Raw genomic sequence first — 20,490 nt, 5'->3', positions numbered from 1 at the left:
GCATGGTTGCATATCTGAAAGATATTGAAAACATTTTTTCCTTCTCCTGCATTATCAGTGCTCATGTGGAGCACCACCTGAGACAGGCCTCTGCCTTTTTTTTTTCTTCTTTTTTTTGAGGGATGAAACAGGCTTTTCCATAATGTGAACATAAAAACAGCTGTCTACAAAGCTCTGCTGAATGGCTGCAAGGAAAACCGACATGCAGTCTGTATATAAAACCATTACAGGCCTTTCATGCCAGATGCCTACAAGGCATTCTTGAAATTAGATGCAACAGCACGTTATAAAAAAAACCACCAAAGTGAAGAGTCTTAGCTATATTGGCTAAGCCGTGTTATTTTGACTCAAAGACAAGACAATCCCATATGGCCGCTATGCCAGCGATGCACTCGACACTTGACAAGAATAACGTGCTATAATGAAGTCCATGCTAAAGAATCCATGAGAAAATGGGGTATTCAGCCTGCAAAACATCAGAGTCAACTATTCTGAGTCACAAAGAGCTTCAGTTGCTGGGCTAAAAAAAAAAAAATGCAAGAAAATCAAAAGACAAGATTACTTTTAGAGCGCTCAATCCTACTTCAAACGGAGCTTTGCTGTAGTCTGACAGGCCGTCTCAGACTGTCACATATCAGACTTATATAACAAGCTATCAAACAATTAATTGATAAAGCAAAGACGAACTCATGATGGAACACAATGAATAAGAAACCCAACAAAAAAAAGAAAAAAAAAAAAATCCTATCTGCACCTCTGTCTGTCATCTGTCCGGCTATCAATCGATCAGTCCTGCTCTCATTTTCTCTAATGCATCCGCCCACCTCCAGTAGCATTCTGAACTAATTTAGTCCCCCAGATTAAAGTTACTGAAGTGAGGAATGCTGTGTGCAGGGCATACATCCTCTCCCTCCCTCTATTTCCTGGAGCAAGTGTGTGATGTGACAGCAGTGTATGAAGCCATGTTAATGGAAAACTTCATAGCATGCAGTGTTAGTTTGGATGTATGCACAAAAGCAAGGCAGAAAGTGGAAAAAAAGATGGGAAAAGAGAAAATGAAAAACGGTGTTGCAGATAGAGTGTATGTGTGTGTAGTCTAGGGTGATGAGACTGTCTCTTCCCTCCCTTGTTTTTTTTCTTTTAGTTTGCTGACAGTCTGTAGGAAAGTAGAGAAGTACCTAAAGTAACTTCAATGAAAATCCAAAGAGTTAAAAAATCTATATGCACTGCTTCTCATTGAGTATTTGACCCTCTGTGGATTTTTATATCTTATATTATACTTTAGATCCTTTTGTTAAACTTGACTAAACATCTATACCAGAAAAAGGCTCAGCCTCCTAATTAAACTTGGTTTTAGGTTATTTAATATAAAAAAAGAATAATGTACTCATGAATACACATTGATTAGTCTGTAATTATGTCCTCTAACAAAATAATACATTCTCATAAACTTTGGATTAACCCATTAAATATATACACTGGGTTGAGATGGCCAGGAAAAACAGCAGTGCCTACTGAAAGAAAAGTTCAGGATATCTTTAACAACTCAGCTCACTCTCACTGTCATTGGACAGAAGTGACCTACACCGACTCATCGAACCATATTGAACCACATCAGTGAGTAGATGTGGACGCTCGGTCTATTGATAGCTGAGGTAAACAGCTGACAACCTACACTCACTGCAGATGAACGGCAGCCAGAGGTTTTGAAGTCACTCAGCGGTAAAAATGTAAAATACAACAAAATATTTAATTGTCACATATCTATTTTTATATGTGGTTTATTCAAGTGTTATTATTCAAATATGTTAAAACATGCCGGCCACAGCAGTTATCGAGTGCAGTCTAAATGTGACATTTTTAATATCTCTTGGCTAACTAAAATGTGTTTGGCCTAAAGGGGCCACCGTAGTTAGGGTTATGGCTAGGTGCTTGATTTGGAAGAGGTAAAAAAACAGAATTCAAATGACCTACTGACATCTAGTAACTGTACCTTTAAGAGTACTGAGGAAGACTTGCTTGGTCAACACTATCTGAAGAATAGAAACTAAATTGCTTCTACTTTTAAAACGAGGGTAAGTTCAATTTTAACTTTCTACAGCACGACTACTAAATTTTAGTAATCATTAACTTCATTATGTGGGGCCTTTTGTCTTTGTAACTACTTAACAGCTTGTCAGTAACACACTGTTCTTTTGCTGTATGTGCCGTTGTGTGTCCGAAAACTATCCGTCCACTGCAAATGAATCAGTTCAGTCATGCAAACAAAATATTTTGTTTATTATAAGCATCTCAAAATTCAGAACGCTGTGAGCTTCAATACAAGACTTTTCTGTTGTTGGGCTTCTTGTTTTACTATCTGCTTAAGACTTAGTGAATTATACATAGAGATGTGTCTTATATTCAAACACAACCAGGATAGGAAACCAAATTTATTATGTAAATCTGCAAATCAAAACCGCAGATTCAAGTTGGAATATTTTTGTTAAAATAGAACTCGGTGATATTATTTGCTTCTCGAACATTTCGACTAACTTCGTGCTGTACCGCGATTACACTGGAAACCGGGATCATTTTGGACATCACTACCGAGATATGAAATTTTCACACAGTACATAGTAGGGAAGTAGACGCGGCTTTATACAGTACATGAATCGCTTTCTTTGCTCCATACTCATTACATCACTCCTCTCTAACGGTACTGTTCTTCATGCAGACAGAATACACCTAATTCACCACCACGGTGTTTCCATGGCGACTAGCCCACATTAATTTTCCAAGGTGAGCGGCCTTGTTGTGCCGGTTGTGTGTGTTTTGTATGCAGTATTTCACAGACGTGAGACACACGGAAAGATTGAGCACTCGGCACAGTCAATGAAAAGTTGTCTTACCCATGAACTCGATCCCAAGTTCATCCGCTGTTCCATTCAAGGCGGGATAGCATGAGAAATGAGGGCGGGGAAAAGAGAGAGAGACAGAGCATAAAATAATTACAACATGATGCGCCTCAGTTTTTTTTTTCTCAGAATTCACCTTAGGGGTAAGACACTTGGTGCAACTACACTGTAGAGTTGGCTATGCTGGCTTTTTCTAACATGGCTTCCTCTTTTGCACCAGGTAATGAGCCAGCCAGGCAGCCTCGGATGCTTGGAATGCTTTTCTGTGATACTCTGAATTCACACAGCCTGCAGTGGCTTTGATTGAAGCAAGAAAACAACGCAGATGTGGGGGCTGAGAGGATTAGAGGAAGGATCATGAAAATAAAGTTGGAAATGACATATCATGTGGCTTTATGTCATTGATGTTGCTTTGCACAGGCCTTTTATATTGATTTGAGCCTGAGGCATTGCAGTAATTGTCCTCTTCTGTCTCCAAGCATAGCTTTTCACTATTCACAATCTGGTTGCTTTAGGATGCGTCACTCTAACACACACACACGCTCAAATGCATGTGCACCCACACAATATGGTATAAGCTTGCACGTATTTTTGGTCTTTTTCTGCACAGGCACACACTTTGACATTCACCCTCTCTTTCACTCTCCTCCTAAGACACACAGTCTTTCTTCATGCAGTTATGTCTTTTCCCACAATCCCAGCGCTGGGGAAAACAGATAAAAAGGAGCACTCGTGTTCTTTCCATCCTGGCAGTGCCCCCTTTTCATGTCACTGTAATGTAATCTTATTTAAATTAAAATGAAACCCTCACTAGTAATTGCTTTTCTGACAGAGGTGGTCTGAGTTTTAAATAGAAGATGGCTTGCCAAGCCCTGACAGATTATGTGTTGGAACCTCTAAAAAAAATGTCTATAAAATAGGGGGAAAAAAGCATTTTGATTGTGCCACGGGAAAAATTCTGTCATTGCCATGGCTTTTATTTAAGGAAAAATAAAAACACAGCGTGACAGGAGTGAGATCCATTTAAGCAACCAGGCAAGCATTTAGGTGAATGGATTAAAATAAACTGTGCTGCCTTATTAAGAGGTGGAATGTAAACGATTAAAAAACAGGACCTTAACACCTCTCTAAACTGCATAAAGGGAACGCTTCGGAGGGCATTTGGACTTGAAAATGGTAAGATAAGCGCTTAAGTCAAATTATGCTATTTGCTCTAAGATTGCTTGACAGGTTCTTAATGAGCCAAAGGGATTTTCATGATCACAGAGATAACAAGAAAAAACAGCCTGGAAAAGCAGGTCTAAGATTCCCAAATTAATCAATGAACAAATGAGTTTATGTTTGTATTTAGACAGGCGGCAGGTGTCATTGTGTTGTTGTTGAGCAGGATGCAGGGTCTGCATTTTCCTCCTGCAGCCTCGAGGATTATTTTACATGCCAACATTTATTATGCGCTCCTTCTGAATCACAGTCAGTCTCATAGCAACCTTGCAAACCAATGATTAAACAGTTAAGAGCCAATCACTTCTGACTGGGGGACTTTATGCTTTTTGCCACGAAGAGTTCAGAGATATAACTGTAAAATCAAGATATGGCTACCACTTTTCTTACTTTTTTTACACTTTTCTGACTCGCCCTCCTTACAAACAAAAAACCACAAAAAAAATGAATGCAGCATCTTCCTGACGTTGCTTGATCTGTATTATACATTCAAGCCTTTTCCTGTGATTGCCCATGGCAACAGCCAACCCTTCTCCACTCTAAATCGCCCTGACTGTCATAGCCTGTGCAGATGATGTCATTACAACTCTGATACACATCCCTTCCTCTGGCATTGCCTTGTCTGGAGACATTCACCAATCATAATATGTGCAGGCTCCCAATCCTTCGCACTGGCAACTCGAAGCACCCGGGGGAATCATTCACGGCGTCTTGTGGGAGCCTTGAGCAAGCTTGGAGAATACCTGTGCATCATGTCAGATGCTTTTGGCCCGATTAAGAGGCAGGAATCTGGCTGGTGGGAGAGACAATGGCAGGAGTGAATCAAATCCTTAATCCCCTCCCTCACTTGGGTGAGAAGGGAACTGCAGAGTCAATGTGTGCGTGTGTGTGTGTGTGTCTGTTATTGAATTCGATATCCTGTGTAGCTACTTACTCCAGGCATAATATCTACAGAAGATCAATAGTTCAAATTAGAGGATTGCCTCCTTCCTCTTTGTGAGTAAGCTGGGTAAAAACTAAAAAGGCCCATCTTCCCTCTGCCTCCTCTTCAGTCTTCTACCGAAATATCCCCTCTGTAGCCTCAGAGGTGCAACTTGCCCAACTGAACACCATTAGTGGGATGCTCTAAACTTTTTCATGGTTAAAAAAGAAACTCAATCCACATCCTCAAGCAGTTATAAACTAAATTGCTGCCTTCCTACTCCGCCATGGCTCCACTTAAAGACTCCACCACTTCCCCTGTGCACCAATATGTTAAACTCCAGCATTTTCTCCTCACCTTATTTCCAAAGAGTTCACTGCAGTACGGCTGGAGTGTGTTACAGAGAGGACTTAATTCTTTTAGTCCATGTGGTTCTGTCATGTGCAGGACGAACTCAATTATAGAAAAAAAAAAAAGTGATTATTTTGATCAATAGCGAGATTACTTACTACTACTTATTATTCATCGTTAAATACATTTACCGTTGTTTTACGCTGGATTATTTTTCCTTTATCAATCTATATCGTTTAAGTAAATAACTAATTTTTAAAAAGTCCCTGTTAACTGTAGTCTCCATCATGGGAGTTTTGTGGGTGCAGACAGTGGCAACAAGAGCTCCATGAGGCAATTTTCTTATGTGACCTGACAGATCTGCACAAAAGCCACAAGCAGAGAGCGAGGAAGGGCTGAGTGACGCAAGTGTATTCCGACTATTACTTTGTCTCAATAGATCTCGTTGACCCAAGACTCCTTTTTCCGCCATGTTGCCTGGAACTGAATTAAACAATGAGCAGGTCTGGGCTTTCAGGGAGGGGCCACAGCACTGTTGTGATAACGACTGATGCATAATAATCGCTTTATCTCAATTACCTTGTTTTCATAATGATTGGAGCCAAAAATCATAATTGAAATTAAAATTTGATTAAACCCTAACCCGCCTTCGCCTGTGATTCTCTATCTACTTCTGTGAGGACGTGTGAATGAGTGAGTGACTGAGCGGCACTGTGGGCAAGCCGGTCCAAACTGCTCTTTTGAGTATTTTACCAGTCGATACGAAGAAAAAGGATAAGGGGCAAGAAATGATTTGTGACTGTAAGGTGCTCAGATATTGATCCAAAATGAAAGCTCAAAGCAGAAAAGCGTGGCATGGCACGGCAAAAAACCTACAAAAAAAAGTTGCTTATTTGTACACACGCTGAATTTCATTGGCGCTTAAGATTTAGCTGTGGTTGGTATATGCATGTATGTTTGTGCTGTATGTTATTACGTGATTTGGATTTTGGAGGCAGGATAATCCTCCAAACCCTTGGTAATCTGGGTAAATTTTAGATGAGTATGTATCAACACAGATCAAAACTAGGCTCCATTTTCCCCCCGACTCTCAAATCTTCCTGTGTTATTGGTCACGGTCACTGGAAGCTGTTTTCTGTGGATAACTGTTGTGGCCATTGAGAGGTGATACAAGACAAATTTGCAATAAAGCTGTCAGTTTCTTTCTTTTCCTTTCTTTTTCTTGTGAAGGTCAGGGGTGTACTCGGTGCACCGTCTTAACCTACTACTGAAGATTTCTTCAGTAGCTTGTTTGTACAAAGCATTTTATTGATTCTTTCTTTCAGCACAAGAGAAGCATTCTGATTAAAAATGCTAAGCAATTTTTTGATTTTCCATACTCCCTGATATATAAATCTCTTCCAGCACTCCTCTGATCATTTCTATTTGTAGATTGGAAGCCTCTGAACAGTGCATTCAGTATGAGGAAAAAAATAAAAAGGCTTTTGGCCCATTGTCCACATCTAATAAACATTGACGCGAGCTTGCTAATGGCTAATACATTTGTCTAAAGGGTTCACAAGATGAATGAGGGTGGATTGACCACCAGAAAGATCAGTAATTTTCCCAGTGGGTTAGTCTTTTGCTGATTAGTCCTTTATCTTGAACCTGCCATTAGCCTATTTACACTCACTGGCCACTTTTTTAGGTATATCTATTCAACTGCTTGTTAACACAAATATCTCATCAGCCAATCAGGTGGCAGCAACTCATATAGGCATGTAGACATGGTCAAGATGACCTGCTGAAGTTCAATCAGAACATCAGAATGGGGAAGAAAGGTGAGTTAAGTGACTCTGAATGCTGAACAACATGGTTGTTGTGCCAAACTGGTCTGAGTATTTCAGAAACTGCTGATCTATTGGGATATGACCACACAACCATCTTTAGAGTTTACAGAGAATGGTCTGATAAAGAGAAACTTTCCACTGAGTGGCAACTTTTCTGGGTAAAAATGTCTCATTGATGCCAGAGGTCAGAGGAGAATGGCTGGACTGCTTCGAAATCAGACAACATTAAGTTAAATAACCACTCATTGTGACTAGGGTACGCTGAAGTAGATCTCTGAACACAAAACACATTGACCCTTGAAACAAATGGGCTAAAACAGCAGAAGACCGCACCGTAGCGCTCCTACTCCTCTTGTCATGTAAAAGCAGGAAACAGAGGTTATAATTTGTGCAGGCTCACTAAAATTAGATGATAAAGGACTGGAAAAACCTTGTCTGGTCTGATGAGTCTTGAAGTTGGCTGCAACATTTGGATGAGAAAGTCGGAATTTGGCATAAACAACATAAAAGCTTCACGCTTGGATTAATCCTGCCTTGTATCAACAGCTCTGGCTGCTGTTGGTGTAATGGCAAGGGGGAATATTTTCTTGACACACTTTGGGTCCCTCAGTATGATATGAGCCTCTTTTAAATGCTGCTGACAATGTTTATCTCTTTGTGACCACAGTCGTCTGATGGCTCCTTGGAGCAGAATGTCACAAACCTCAAATCATCTCAAACTGGTCTCTTGAACACGACACGAGACATGACATGAGTTCAGTGTACTCACATTGCCTCCACAGTTACCAGATCTCAGTCTAACTTCGGGATGTGATAGAACAGGAGATTCACATCATGACTGAACAGCCTACAAATCTGCAGCAACTCTGTGATACTATCATGTCAATATGGAGCAAAATCTCCGAGGAATGTTTCCAACACCTTGTTGAATCAATGCCACCACATTAGCATGCTATACCTAATAAAGTGGCCAGTGAGTGTAGCTTACAAATCTTCAATAGGTCAACAGCTGGTGCAATCAATAACAGCACAGACCTGAAAAATCTACTAAAAATTTTAGTAGTTACTATGAAAGCAGTCGTACAGCCAAACATGAAGGAGCATGTGGCTCGTGTTCAGATATAGGAGAAACAAAATTTAAAAAGAAGAGGGCATGCAAAACCCTGCAATGTGAGGTAATGGGTTTATTTAAGTGATGGGGTGCAGGTGATGACAGCTGCAAGAGGCAATTTTCTCTTAAACTGCTCATCAGTCTTTTCCGCATTACAGCCTAGCATATAATGCTAGGATACTTAGCCGACGATGTAAACAAACAGGTGAACGTGGCTCTGAACAAGAATGGTGATCCATCAGATCCATCGGCGGTGCCCTGTTCATGTCTGTTGTCTGTTTATGAAGTAACAACATCATTTATATGATCAGGCTGGACAAAGGTACCTTTTGCATTGCAAGAAATCAAACATTCCTATCAATGCAAGTGTAATGAATGCACATATCAGAGGTAAGTCAAATTAGATATGAATTAATTTACAACCTTTAAGCGATAAATATTTCCAAACTGTATTTTTGACAGAATTATTAATAAATATTTTGCTGATTTCATAAAAATCAAAATGTGGCAATTTGCATGAGCTTAATTTTGTATTGTAAATTTTCAGATGTGGGCAGTTCTCTAGGTGGCTTACTGTTGCCGGTTGACTCCTGACTGAATGACACAGTGAAACTGTTACAGTAAGAGCAGCAACTCCGCAACAACAGCTTAACAGCTCAGGGATTGCTTCTACAGCCTGGGAGATCCTTGCTCAGACGTGTTATGCTTCCCTCATGCTAATTAAACTGATTTATAGGTTTACCTATAGCCACTGTAAAAGATGCTCGCCCCTGAAACGCAAGTTTTTGTCTTCTGAACGATACGGTGTAAAAAATTCGCCTTTTTGTTTCATATTTTGCCTTCTGAGGCATATTGTCTTATATATTCCAATAAATCTACAAGTACCACGGCTGTGTTGTAATTCACTGGTTTGTTTGCAAAAGAAGTGGACAGAGCACAGTATAGAAAGTGCACCTATACAAACAATCTGCGGACCACATAAATATGGACACGAAGTTCTGGATCACACGGCCCGAACTGGAGCAACGTATGAACTACAGACACATTTCAATGCACACACAGCAACATATGGTTGTCCATTCAGGCAGGCCAAGAACTGTGCAGAGTTTCTGTGTGTGTGTCACATCGTTTAGAGTCCGTTTTTATCCAAAGCACAGTAGAATTCGGCTTATTTTAAATAGCATCATAAAAATCTCTTGAGCTGGACACGCTGGAAAATTAATGTCTGCCTATAGAACATAAAACAAATCCCAGTGTGAAAATTGTGTGCCATGCGAGAGCATAAAACAAGCTTTGTGACACTGGCTTGTGACTCCATTAATGGACTCTCAGCGGGCCTGATGGAATCAAACAGACGGCAATAGGAGTTAAGTTTTCTCTTTGACTCTTGATGCGGAGGAGACGAGTCACTCCATAAAACAGTGTGAATTTGTAAAGCTGCACTCTCACGGGAAAGGCTCTGGGCCTCCAGTTTTTCTTCTTTGTACCTGTGACTTTTGCTTTATTTTATTTTTTTAAGTACACCACACGGCTGTCATCGCTTTAGGGGAACAGTTTTTCACGAACACCAGAAAAGTGAACACTTCCCTTCCTTTAGGCTAAATGAAAGCATGATTATAAAACATGCAGGGGATTTTTCATGCATCTATATGAGGGACATTCATGTAGGCCAATGAAAATAAATCTATCGGGATACACATTTTACCCGGTAACTAAAATAATATCTTTGACTGCAGTAATAACTGCTTGCATTAATATTTAAATGAAAACCCCCACGTTTGACACAATATCCAATGTGTGATCACCTCTGTAGATATAGTAGGAGATATTAAAGTAAATGAAAAAATATCTTTTTCTTTATTGAATGAATTCAGTGCTGTAATACCCTTGCTTTTTTATTTTCAATGCACACGTAGCAGAAAAACTTTAGCATGAATCTTAACCTTTTACCCCGCTGAACATTTTTCTTTGACCACCTTTGTCAACTTAAGGAGCGCCTGGAGGTTCTCTGCATTTGTATGCTTCAAAATGACTGAACCATATTGGAAATGTTAGTTTTTTCAATATAAAGTCCCACACTGTACTGTAATGACATAGTATTACTGTAGAAGACCAACAGACTTAAACAGATAACAGTTAATCTAAGGCTAATTTGTCTTGCTGATAAATATAGTACAGTAAGAGATTTGCTCAAGGGCATGTAGCGTGCACTTGTTATGAATTTGGTTTTATGTTTCAGATCAATACACCAAGACTGAAAAATAAAGGGTAGAACAGGGAGCGTACTTGGGTCTGACAAGATAGCATCTGTCTTGGGAACAAACTGGTCACAGCGTAGTCCATGGTAGCCCTCTTTACACCTGTCAGAGAGAGAGGGGAAAAAAAGAGACACAGAGCAAGGTTTGAGATTAGAGGCAAGACAAACAGAGCAAAAAGTACCAGCATGAACTATCAGCTGAAGGGACTTTTAGATAAAGAAAGTTGAAAACAGGAAGAGCCTAGACAGATGAATGAATGGATTGCTAAAAAAAGAAAAAAAGAAAAGTGGAGTGGAGTGGAGTGCTCGCTAAGGACCGAGGTGGTCGAGGGAGATACACAGCAACTGTGGAGAGGGGTGGAGTGAGGACAGAGAAAGAGAGGGGAAGATAGTTGGGCAGGCCCAAGAAGTGCCTGCAGTCTCACTGATAGCACATGACTGGCAGGAATGCCACGTCCCAGAGGAAGAAAATGGGGTACTGGGAGTGGATAGTACTTGGCGTGGATGCAGCAATGCAAGATTTTCAAGGGAAGGGAAGCTGCCATAGTTTCAACAATCATATAAACAAAGTCCTGGCACAGTCCAAATATTTACCTTCATCATCAAATAAATATGCCTCTACTGCTGATTCCTGCAGATCCTTGAGCAACTGTCACTTATCTACTGAAATTATGACAGCTGATGACTGATTGGGGATATTTAGCAATACAAATATCACTTTTACTTATTGGCCAAATTGGACCTGTAGAATGCACAAATGAATGAATGAAAACATACATATAGTTTCATAATTTAAAAAAAAGCGTGACAAACCATATTCATCAAGTTTCTCAAAACAACTCATAGTTATGAGGAACCAAGTTTGGCACAATCCTCAATAGCTTTTGTCTCCAAGAGACTTAAACACTTTTATTTCTGTCTTCAATAGTGGCCACAATGCGGGGACATTCAGTGGGCTGATCCATCCCTCTGCTCTTTCAAAGATTAGGCGAGACAATTGGAGGATTTGCTTTGATGTGCCGTTTCGACATAAACTTGTACATGAGCGAGTGACATGTCAGAGTTGTCTATACTTTCGCCATTCCATCATTCGCTGCTTTATTGTTGGTAGACGATGGGGGATTAACACTGCCACAATGTCCATCAATATCTGTCCACCAAGTTTCCAGCAGTGCCAAAGAACCTCCCTGCCCACCACCATGAGTGACAAGCAAAAGTGGACCATTCAGTCTCTCTGAGCTTTGCCTGACCTGACAACTTGAAATAAATTAATAAATAAAAAGAAGAAACAATAAAAGTGGACCATGTTTTTGAAGAAAAAAAAAGAGTAAGCAGCAGTGGAAATGGCAAAGTCAGAAAAATTGTTATAAGATTGTCACAATTCTCTGTTTTTACGTCTCAGGTGGACGTTTATGATCCATATCTCAGCTCAATAGGTGCAGTTTGCCATCTTTATGCAAATGCTTCTACATAGTAATGTTTATTTTGTAGCCAAATTATTGAATCTGCACCGATTTGGTGAGACTGCAGAAATGTACTACTACCATTAAGCTTGGAATGACAGTCAAGGCCAGTGAAATTTCTGCATAATTTTAGGACACAGAAAATAAGAAGCAGTGTTTTGCAAAACATTAAAATTTTATATGTATTTTGAAAATAGCACAAAAACAGTATATCAAATGCCGAAAACATTCATTTGAATTTCTAAAAGCTGCATCTGAGGCATGTTTACGCGTCTTTCTAATGCAAAATATTTCCCTATTCTTGCTTGATGTAGAATTTCAGCTTTTCAATACTTCAGGGCTTTCTTTGTCATATTTCTTATTTCAGTGAAAGCAGTGTTTTCAACAGGTTGCAGGTCTGCACCTGGATTCTACTAAAGTACAGAGCCATTTGTCATGGTTCTGGGATTTTGAAATCTAAGTTTTAGTTTGTTGGGACTAGGTTATTATTAAGTTCTCTCTTTGATTATGGTTTTCTAATTTTGCAGTTCTTATAGCTGTTTTTTTTTTCTTTTCACTTCTGTCAGTCTAATATGGTTTATCATTCGTTCTTTATACTCCAGTTTGTGTTTGTATTCTGTACCTTCATTTTGCATTAGGTTCATGGTCATCATGTTTAGTCCTTAGTTGTTGTTACTTTGTATTTTTTGTTATTCATGCTAGCTTCATCGCTTTAATGTCTCCTTGTATCTTGTTGTCAAGTCTTTGTCTCAGTGTCATATTACTTCCTGTTTTATGCTGATAGCCATATGTCTCTTGTGCCGTGTTTTACTTTCTCTTACCAATGTTTCACTATCTGATTAAGTTCAGCTGTGTCTAGTTTCCCAGGCGTTTTCATTCTAGCCCAGTCACCCTTATGTTTATAAATCGTTGGTGTCTCCCTTTGTCAGATTGCCTGTGTTCCAAACTTGTTTTGTTCTCTCTGTTTGCTAAGCCTTATGTGCTTTTTGCTTAAGCCTTTTGAACCCTGCAGTTGATTTTCTGTTTTGGACCTCCACAGTCTTGCTACTCAACCTGAATAAAGGCTGATTTTCTGTTTATCAGGTTCTAGATCAGCAGCCTGCATTTGGGTCCTTTTCTACACCGCATGACACTATGCTGTTGCAAATGTGTACCACTCAGCATTAATGGGGCCTTCACAAAAGGTACTCATGCTGTGTGCACTAATCCCATCTAGCTATCGAGCTGTTTACTGTTAACAAGCAAACATGTATATGAGAGCCTAGCTTAATATTCTTTTAGGGGTGGTCATCCATGATTTCCAAAAATTGTTTATATATTTTTATTCATGAGATCATAGGGCAGTTTTCTGTTTCACCTCAGTCCATCTGTACCAACCTCTGGCCCAGTTTTGTCTTAATATATGCTTGTTTCTTTGCACGGTAGAGACAAGTATCCACTTGCAGGTGAAGGCAGAAGGACTTACTGTGTTCAATGGCATTGGATTTCAGAAGTGGTTCGAGAGCCCATGCATTGATTTCCACCACAGAATTGTGTTTTGTTTTAATGCATTGCAGCCTGGAGGTATACAGATGATGGCTATTCAATACTGGTCTTCGGTCTTGGCCTCTGCGTACCAGGATCGACATAAAATTCTAAATTGTTTATTTTTATTTTATTTTACTACATTTTATTTTCAATTCAGACTTTAATGATTTTCAATTTTCATCACAGTTTTTTTTTTTTTTTTTTTTTGCACATCATCTCAACTATTTTTGGAAACTCCTTTTTTGATTTGTTTTGCTGTCCACTGAATTTATCTGTAATTGCTGCTTTATGTGAATGAGCTAATTGCTAAAGTTTTTAATCTGTCGTTTGCAGTCTGGACATCTGTAATTGTTCAACTTTTTCGTTGTAAGCTTACTGTAGTTGTGCACTGACAGATGCCCTGATAAATTGATCTTCACTACAAACCATCCCTTTCACATCAAAGTTATTATTATGCTGAGTTGCACTGAAATGTATAAAAACATCTTGAATTATAGGGGTTCTCAAAAGTGAGTTTGAAAAGCTTTTGACATCTGTGTTTCCTTCATAACGAACAACATCGCTGTCAAGCTGCAAGGTATGATCGTTGAAAGGGCCATTTTGGTGTTATGTGGCAGTAAAAACCTCTCTAACTGCACCTTTAAATAGCGAGACTCATTACCGTTCAAATGATGTGTGAAAAATACCCTTGAATTAAACCCTCTAAATCTTAAAATTTTGACTCTTTGTGTCATTTCATTTCCAGAGTAATAAGCAAAACACACAAAACCTCTATAGTCCTCTGCTCAAGAAACCAAAGGAGGATAAAGGACTCCATTCTCTCTTGTCATTGTCTCTCCCACAGCCAGACTCCTGCCTCTTAATCAGCCTGAAAAATGACTAATGCAAAACTGAGTATTCTCCAAACTCTGCAAATCTTTCTTTCATACAAATATACACAACTACACAAAGATTCTCGCAGCGTGGCTCACAGACCTATCAATACCCTGCACTTGCACTAAACATCTGAAACATCGAATACATTAGGCAAAAACCACAGTAGAAATGCTTGTATAACTCCCAAGAAGATCTTAGGGAAGAACTATTCCGTGATAGATAACCAGATGCAAAAATGTTTGTGGTGAAGAGCATCAGGTGGATTCTTACAATCATCATCGACTCACTATGCATTTTAGGAGACAAAAGAGACAAAAGCCAACCTAATTTAAGTGATCGCAAATGAAAGCTTTGAGAAATCATATTAAATCCAACACCCATCTAAAAATTATCATTAATCACCATAGAGATAGACTATTAAATCTGATTGAACATTTTACAGTGAAAATGGAATATGCAAAAGAACATGCCATGCGATGCGTAAAGCACCAGTCCAAATGACTGATGCAAACAGCTTAGATTTATTACCACATTAAAACAGCTCGGTATGTGAGGTTTGAAATGAGAAGGGCGTGGACACGAAATGTTATTTTGCATCAAATGTTAATGTGACGTTTCCATTACCTTTATGTTAGGAACTTATTAAACACATACCAAAGGAAATGAACCCACTCTCACTCCAACAGCGTCAAATATGACACTTTTTCAAAGCCGCTTGTATAAAAAAAAAATATGCACAATGCGTCCAGTGACACTGGTGCTGTGACTCAATAGCTAATAGTAATCTTCCTGAAACGCTGTGTAGGGGAATTTGTGAAGAGCCCTTTAGCATTACATTAAAAATGCAAAGGGTGCCTTTAAGTGTGCGAGGGTTAATGCTGTGAACGGATGTGTTTTAACCCAATCCATGATCTTTTTCTAAATGAAATTGTTTTGTTACATAAACCAAACAGCCAATAAAAGCAAAACTAAACAGAACTGTGATTTGCACTACAGCTATTCCCTTCTACTTCTTTCTCTGGACCTTGTCGCTCCATCAAACAGACCATTAGCTCCAATATTAGTCCAATATTGCTGCGACTGCTGGATCAAGGAACTATGAGAAACGCTTCCTCTCTCCAACGCCAACGCCTTTTGATAAAATGACAGCGTTTGACACCCGGAGATGAGAAAACGTTGGTGTTACAGATTGTGGCACATTTTTAGCAGCCAAACAGAAACTTAGAGAATAGCTACGTTCTTGATTTCCTTGTTTAGGTGTGAGCGATATGCACTGTCCTTTTGTTTTTGTCAGTATGACAATCTCAGTCAAAGAATGATGTTCAGGGAGGGACCTGAGATGGCGAGGAAGATTTCAAGGGTACGTTTTCCCTCCCCTCCCGCCGTTTGGCTCTGCCCTGCATCACACCTTCTATCCCTGGGTGTGAGCTGAGATGCCTTGTTAGTATTCTGAATCACAACCCCAAAGGCAGAATGCCTGTCTGGCTATCTGTTTACATCTGGGCTTCCTGTCTGTTTGTCTACATCTCTCTCTTCCTGTCATCTTTGTAGTACTGTGAAATAAGCTCAGCATTCCTCGATGAAATGTGAACAATGCTTTGTAAATGTGTTTGCGGGAAAATGGCGTTGAATGCCTGAATGGATGATAAACAATGTGAGATAATGACATGCTTTGAGTATATGTCTGGGTTTTGTATCTCCAAAGAGGGAGGGAAAAGGGAGGAAAAATCTCACATTTATGTTTGCGTGCGTTGTTGGGATTCAAAAGGTGGGAATATCTCAAAGTGAAGTGTGTGTCTGTGTGTGTTTGCTTATACCCTGTAGTCACTGTGTATATGAACAGCAGCTATAGACTCAGAGCGTGTTTTCCCCTACTGCTCCAGAGTTGTCTTTGACTACCCAGCTGCTTTTAACACATGTTCCAGTCACAGAGAAAACACACCTCTGAGTCTGGAGGATGACAGGAGGGTGGGGAGCTCTGCCTCATAACTAATCACCATTCTGCCTGTTAATTAGCAGGAAGAAAAATGAAGGATAGTTTCAGTGCAAGGGGAGGGAATGGAGGTTCAAGGAGGAGATAAGGGAAGGGAGTGTGATCATGTCAACCAAACTTCATTTACCTTCTGACACCAATGCATATTAGCTTCCGAAAGTTCTATAAAATAACTCCATATGCTACTGCTGATGAGGCACAGAGGAGGTGCCAAAGCCTACTGTCGGGGGATAGCACTTTCTGACACGATGAATGATTAAGGCTTTGAACCTATGTTGCCGCTATATGTCGCCTGGCTAAGCAGGTGAGCCACATGCCAAATGGCTGCAGGGGCTTGGGTTTGATTTCACTCCGGACTGTTTCTTGTGAGTCATTGGCAAATGTTCTGCCCAGTAAAGGCAAAATAACCCCCAAAAAGAGGATTTCAACTTATATGTGGTTAAAAACCAAAACCCATCATGTATTTTCATAAGCACACTGTCAGTAATAGTTTTAACTAGATAAATTGTTTATTACTGAATTTAACAGGGGATTAATAGCTTGATTTTTTACTAACATCTGTTCACAGGCAGCTATAATGACACGGCAATTTCTGTTGTGCAGTTTATGGTGTTCTTTAATTGACATTAAAGTTTTACAAGTCATTTTAGCTGAAATTACCTTTGAAGCTGCAGTTATGAGTGCTAATGCAACCGGCTAGCTTTTATTGCTGCTACATCCTCTGTTTAGCGAAGCTGCTAAGCTAATCTAACCTGCTGTAATCTGATATTTATTGTACAAACACAAGTGTGGCGATTTGATCTAATGCTCAAAAATAAGCAAGGAGTTCCTGAAATACACATTTTAGAAGATTTCATTCCATTCTTGACCGTAACAACTGTACGTTAAGAATTTTGTTGAACTCCATCCAGAAAAATGGAGGATGTCTTAAACTATACAAATGTAACATTGCTTCTAGCAATGGACTAACAAATATACATGATCTTTTTTGATATGTATTCTTATTAACAGACACCCCCCTCCTTAAACCAACTTCTTTTATAAGGTAGCATACAACATTCTGTAAGGATCAATACTATGATTGTGTCTCCTTTCACCTGAAATCTGGGGCTGAACACACCTATAGTCTCCAGCTCAGTATAAAACGTATCTGTGCTTGAGACAATTAGTCTACATGTGACTAAAGCTGGCTAACCCAGAACTGCAGGAAATTACAATTTCCAGCTGTTAGATGTTGGATCATTTTGCCTCAATGAAATTAACAACTTTTTACGCTGGCATGAACAGATGCCTTAGAAAAATTAGCAAACATGAGAGGGAGAGACACTGCATGTTACCGAAATTTGGCGCTTTGTCTCATCTGTTCACAATAATTGCGTGTAAACTTAAAGTATCTACATATAATCTGAAACTCAGGTAATGTTGGACCGAACCAGGTTTTCCCTAATTACCTGACTTCTTGGAAATGATTTTCTTCAGGCTCACTATCAAAGGCAATCATTATTTGGCAGCAGGGGTTCTCGCCACACTCAATAGACACATTTATCACACTGCACCGAGTCTTTTGACTCGCTGCCACATTTCATATGGCACACCAACTGGTGCGGTTGATGTTTTCAAGTATTACTGAATTGGGCGTTACCCCTAATTTCCATAACTTGACCTACAAGCCATGCATAATAAAATCAAGATTTGCATATGCATTGAAGCACAGATGCAATATGGCATTATGTTAATTGCTAAATATTGAAATAAATTATTTAAAATCTATTCACTGTGTGGGGCTGGTGAATGCTGTGGTATTTTAATTTGCTCAGTTTTGAGATACAGCACCTGCTGCAGTCCATGATATAGTCCTGTTGAGTGTATGAATGCGGTACAGAAGGAGGCTGGGGGCATGCGGCTGATTTAAGCTGCATTTGCTTTCCACCACATCTAATTTTTACCACTGGGAAGGTCAGGATGACTGACAGAAATCCATTTTATAATCCATTCTTATGAGAGGAAAAAAGCAGACCTCAGTGATGTAATTTCTTTTATAATAAGAAACACACACACAGACGCACACTCTCACACACACAAACAAACAAACATACACACACCCAACCATCACTGCTTCACTCTCAATATCAAAGCATAATCAGTGGCTGACACTTCTCTCATTGTTATTGATGAGCTATGAGGGAAGAATAGGTATGAGCTGGCTGCAGTGTGCCCCGATTGTTCTAAGCTGAAAACTAAATAACAATAATGACAAAACGTCTCCAATGAAGACAGTCTTTTGCCTGTATCTCATCGCGCAGGGGCACACTGTGCGATCTGTCTTTTGCAGCTGTGGAGCAGAGCAGGTAGAGACATTATTTATACCTTGAGAGAGGTTTTATAGATGTCTACTGTTACATGTGAGCTGTTTACATACATAAGTAATATGCAGCTGCCGGGATGCGCCTATCCTCAAAACGCATGACAAAAAAAAAGTAGAGGAACTTTTGTTGGAGTTAAAAAAAATGTATATATTGCTACTATTTTGCACAATGAATGTAAACAACTTAATTAAGGTGACAACATAACAATCTGTTAATAAGCTGTTTCATTGTCTGTGGACATGTAAAGTCTGTATGATGTATAATATAATGGTGTGATTAGGATATACATTGTCAAGCCAAAGAATTACAGGGTCAGAAATTTCACATGAAAACACAGCCACAGTAATTACGGCTTCATTAAGGTTCTCACTAACGAGCCACTTTACTGCTGAAGTAAATACATGGTGAATATAGTTGAGTGAGGTTATAGTGTCCTCATTTCTCTTCCACCCCTTTTTGGATGGTATCCTGAATACATTTTCCATCCCTGCTAAATAGTGTTTACAGTAGACTGCATTTCCTTGAGCTGTACCCTGGTGTAATTGCTGCTGCGATGTCCCCATTTTGCTGTAGGCACCATTACATTTTCATCAGCTAAGACAGTAAACAAGGGTGCCGCGACCATCTCATCCATCAAGTAAAAAAAAAGAAAAAAAGAAATCTACCCATCAAATGTCATGTGAACTAACAAGCTAAGCAAAACATTGCAGTAAGCACGGGGGCATAAAAAGAAACCCAGCACATGAGGCTCTGGTCTGGCGTGCCCTATCCAAATGCTCCAACAAGTCATTAAGCTCTTGGAGGATGAAGACATCCCAGCTTGTTTGCCTCTCACATAAGCAGGGCTGAACTTGAAACCGGGAGCTGGCACTGTATCACGCAGGAGTGTGCACTACATCATAACGGAGCTCCCAAGATGCAAGGCTGTAACAGGTGCTGTTTCAAAGCACTAGAGATAACAGAGAGGAAGAAAAAGGGCGAGGGGAGACGGACACAGTGAGAGAGAAGGGATGCTGCTAAAGGAGATGTATTCCTCTTCATCTTCAGAGATGTCTTTTTGCTTTTATTTGCGAACGGGTGTATGTTTGTGCATGTGCACGCAATTTGAAAAAAAAAAAAAACTGAAACAAACTGGGAAATTCTAATTCTGTTCTGAAAAGATGAATATTTTAAGCTATACTCCTCAAGCATAGGGATGGATTTACCAGTCGTCCATATGGATTAAATATTCATAAGATTTGCACTTCTAGTCCTAGTATTATTAACCCTTAGGTCTTAAGGTTTTTGCACTTTCAGTGATTAAAAAATAGACATTTACTAGAAAAAAGCTATGTATTTCCATTTTGAACTAAAGGAAAATAAACACAACCAAGTCCATTGTTTTAGCTATCTGGAATATCGAGGAACAGCCGTGTTTGAATGCATTTTCTTATGCTTTCTTTTGCGAACAGATCAATTTTTGAGCAAAGTTTAGAGAGAAAACCAGAGAAAGGGCTTTGTCATTTGGCTCTCGGGGGTAGGGTTTTGCATTTTACAGGCTCAATAGTTGGGGCATTTAGAAATAAGTGTAACAGATTTCTCCATTGAGTGATTTCATAATGGAGCCAGGCATCAAATCAATTCATAATGAATTTACACACCAACCATCACCAGGGAATCGCCACCGGGGTACATCCA

The 20,490-nt window shown here is 39.5% G+C and overlaps 1 protein-coding gene across 2 annotated transcripts in view; it reads right to left on the bottom strand.

The window, feature by feature from the left end:
• Nucleotides 1–20,490, bottom strand: part of nrg3b (neuregulin 3b) — a 202,194-nt gene that overhangs the window by 25,828 nt on the left and 155,876 nt on the right. Inside the window, exons 3-4 of one of the 2 annotated variants that reach the window (XM_039616169.1) lie at nucleotides 10,618–10,691; nucleotides 2,892–2,918 (exon numbers count right to left, since the gene is read on the bottom strand). In XM_039616169.1, the coding sequence (XP_039472103.1) occupies nucleotides 2,892–2,918; nucleotides 10,618–10,691 (101 nt within the window). The remainder of the gene's footprint in view (nucleotides 1–2,891; nucleotides 2,919–10,617; nucleotides 10,692–20,490) is intronic. The other variant, XM_039616170.1, reaches the window with a different exon arrangement.

The sequence above is a fragment of the Oreochromis aureus genome, linkage group 8 (assembly GCF_013358895.1).
Source record: "Oreochromis aureus strain Israel breed Guangdong linkage group 8, ZZ_aureus, whole genome shotgun sequence".
In the NCBI taxonomy this organism is placed as follows: domain Eukaryota; kingdom Metazoa; phylum Chordata; class Actinopteri; order Cichliformes; family Cichlidae; genus Oreochromis; species Oreochromis aureus.
This window is presented reverse-complemented; position numbering and strand designations above follow the sequence as displayed.